The sequence below is a fragment of the Bison bison genome, unplaced genomic scaffold (assembly GCF_000754665.1).
Source record: "Bison bison bison isolate TAMUID 2011002044 unplaced genomic scaffold, Bison_UMD1.0 scf7180017862242, whole genome shotgun sequence".
Classification (NCBI taxonomy): Eukaryota; Metazoa; Chordata; class Mammalia; order Artiodactyla; family Bovidae; genus Bison; species Bison bison.
Genome location: NW_011492814.1, coordinates 122008 through 124157, shown reverse-complemented (window position 1 = coordinate 124157; position 2150 = coordinate 122008). Strand labels below are relative to the sequence as shown.

General features: G+C 63.1%; 1 protein-coding gene across 1 annotated transcript in view; it reads right to left on the bottom strand.

Moving 5' to 3' along the window:
* Positions 1-2150, bottom strand: part of SARDH (sarcosine dehydrogenase) — a 63370-nt gene that overhangs the window by 32099 nt on the left and 29121 nt on the right. The window contains exon 17 of the mRNA XM_010832766.1: positions 1680-1792. Within this exon, the coding sequence (XP_010831068.1) occupies positions 1680-1792 (113 nt within the window). The remainder of the gene's footprint in view (positions 1-1679; positions 1793-2150) is intronic.

Sequence of the window (2150 nt, the reverse complement as noted above, 5' to 3'; positions counted from 1 at the left end):
CTGAAGCGGAAGCCCAGGGGCCACCCCAGGGCTTCCGCTTCAGTGCCGAGGGGCTGCGATGAGGCCCAGGGGTCAGCCTGCTGAAGAAGAGAGAGACAGAGTCAGGGGTGGGGTGGCTGCCGCAAGGATTCCGGATGCTGTTGCCATGGCGATCCAGGATGCGGTCCCGCTCCGGCCTGGCCCTGCTCAGAGGGTCTTGTACGTTCAGGAAGGGAGTCTCTGGACAGGTGGGGGAACCAAGGTGCAGAGAGACTGACGCTTGCCTCCAGTCCCCGGAGAGCCCTGACTGCCTGGCCTGAGGCAAGGCGGTGGGCCCCAGAGGCTGGGACTCAGCGCCTCTTGCCTTGGCCTCTCCTGTGCTTGGCCAGCCGCTCTCAGGGAGGCCCAGACCCCACACCCCACTCTAGTCCTGTTCCTGCTGATGGAGCCCCTCCTTCCCAACTCCACGGCCACTCCTGGAAAAGCATGAGCAAGCCCGGCACCTCTCACCCGCAGCAGGGCCAGCCCCGCCCTGTCTCTTCTCACCAGTAAGAGCTGAGGGTGAGGTCTTGACTGAACTGGGCCTCTCTGTTCCTCCAAGTACCCCCTCAGTCCCCACCCCCAGCTCCTGGCCGAGCCCTGGTCCAGGGAAGGCCTTTACAGGAGTCTCTGAGGGAAGTCATCTCCCTGGCCTGCCAAGTGGCTCCCACTGGCCCCTGAGGCCCCTGCAGGAACACCCCAGCCTGCTGCAGCCTGGGCAGGGAGCAGGGAGTAGGGGATGTCCGGCCGCCCAATGCCCTGGGCTCCCAGGGTGGCTCCTGGGTGGGAGGGGGCTGCAAAGCTCACCCATCTACGAACCAAGGGTGTGTTCCTGATTCTGGCTGTGTTCTCCTCCCCTTGCCCATGGGTTCTGGGAAAGAGGGGCTTCCAGGCACCAGGCTGGAGGCAGGGAGGGGTCTGTGCAGGCCTCTCCTCTCTGCTGACCCCAGAGGTCATCAGGAACTTGCCTTGGGACATGGTTGCTATGGAGATGGGAGATAGGTCGCACTTGGAAGGTGGCTGCTGAAGTATAGCGGCAGGAAGGGGCTTTTCATTTGTAAAAACCTGGATCCACTCCTATCCCCCTGGTTGTATTAAAGCATCACACCACCTGCCCCAGAGACCCAGGGCCTTACAGGCAGGATGGTTCCCAGTCTTTCCTCTGAGAACCCAGTTCCCTGGGAGGAACTGGGTGGGAGTTGGGAGCCCCCAAGAGGGCACCCAGAGGCCAGGACACTGCGAAAACCCCAACTTACAAACTAACACACGGAATGCGTCATTTTGTGCTCAATCCTCCTACTCACATTAACAGTTGCAGCCGCCAAAAATATATGAACAACATTATGAGAAGATGCTCTAATTTCTCCCATCAACGGGGGAGTCTCGTGTGTGGCCTCCTCGCTGTGGAGCACCAGCTTTCCTGGGCCCCTGGCCCATCTAAGGCGGTGGGAGGCCAGGCACTGTGGGTGGTGAGTGACGTCCGTGGCAGGGCCCCGAGGTCACAGGCGGACCGGGCGGACCAGCAGGGGCTCGACTTCTCCAAAGGCCAGACGAGCCTCCCACCCCACGGCTCACCAGGCTCCCGAGCGCCAGAGACAGCCAGGGGTGGGCAGTGGGCGGGGCTGGAGGGCAGGGCCGGGCGTGTGCCGGGGCCTACTCACCGGAGCTGGGCCCTGGGCGCCGAACCATCCCGGCCGCTCCCAGCCGTGGCGCTCTTGGAACACGCAGCCTCGTGCACGGAGCTCCTGTTGGGGGGCGAGGCACAGCGAGCAGACTCAGGCCTGGTGAACCCCCAGAGCAGGGCAGGGGGGCCGGGACCCGCCACCTGACACCTCAGGGCGTGGACGATACAGAGATGCTGGTGTTCAGACCCAGGACCCAAGCCCAGGCTCTGAGTCCAGGTCTAGGTCCCCCTGGCACCCCAGCTGCCCGCCCTGAGGATCCCCAATCTGTTAGGTCTCCCCTGGCACCCCAGCTGCCCGCCCTGAGAATCCCCAATCTGTAGAACAACCTTCTCCTATGGACTGAACTGCACCCCAAACTCCTGTGTTGAAGCCTTATCCCCAGAGTGACTGTACTGGGGACAGAGCTGGTGAGGAGGGAATTAGGGGAAATGAGGGCCCAAGGGCGGA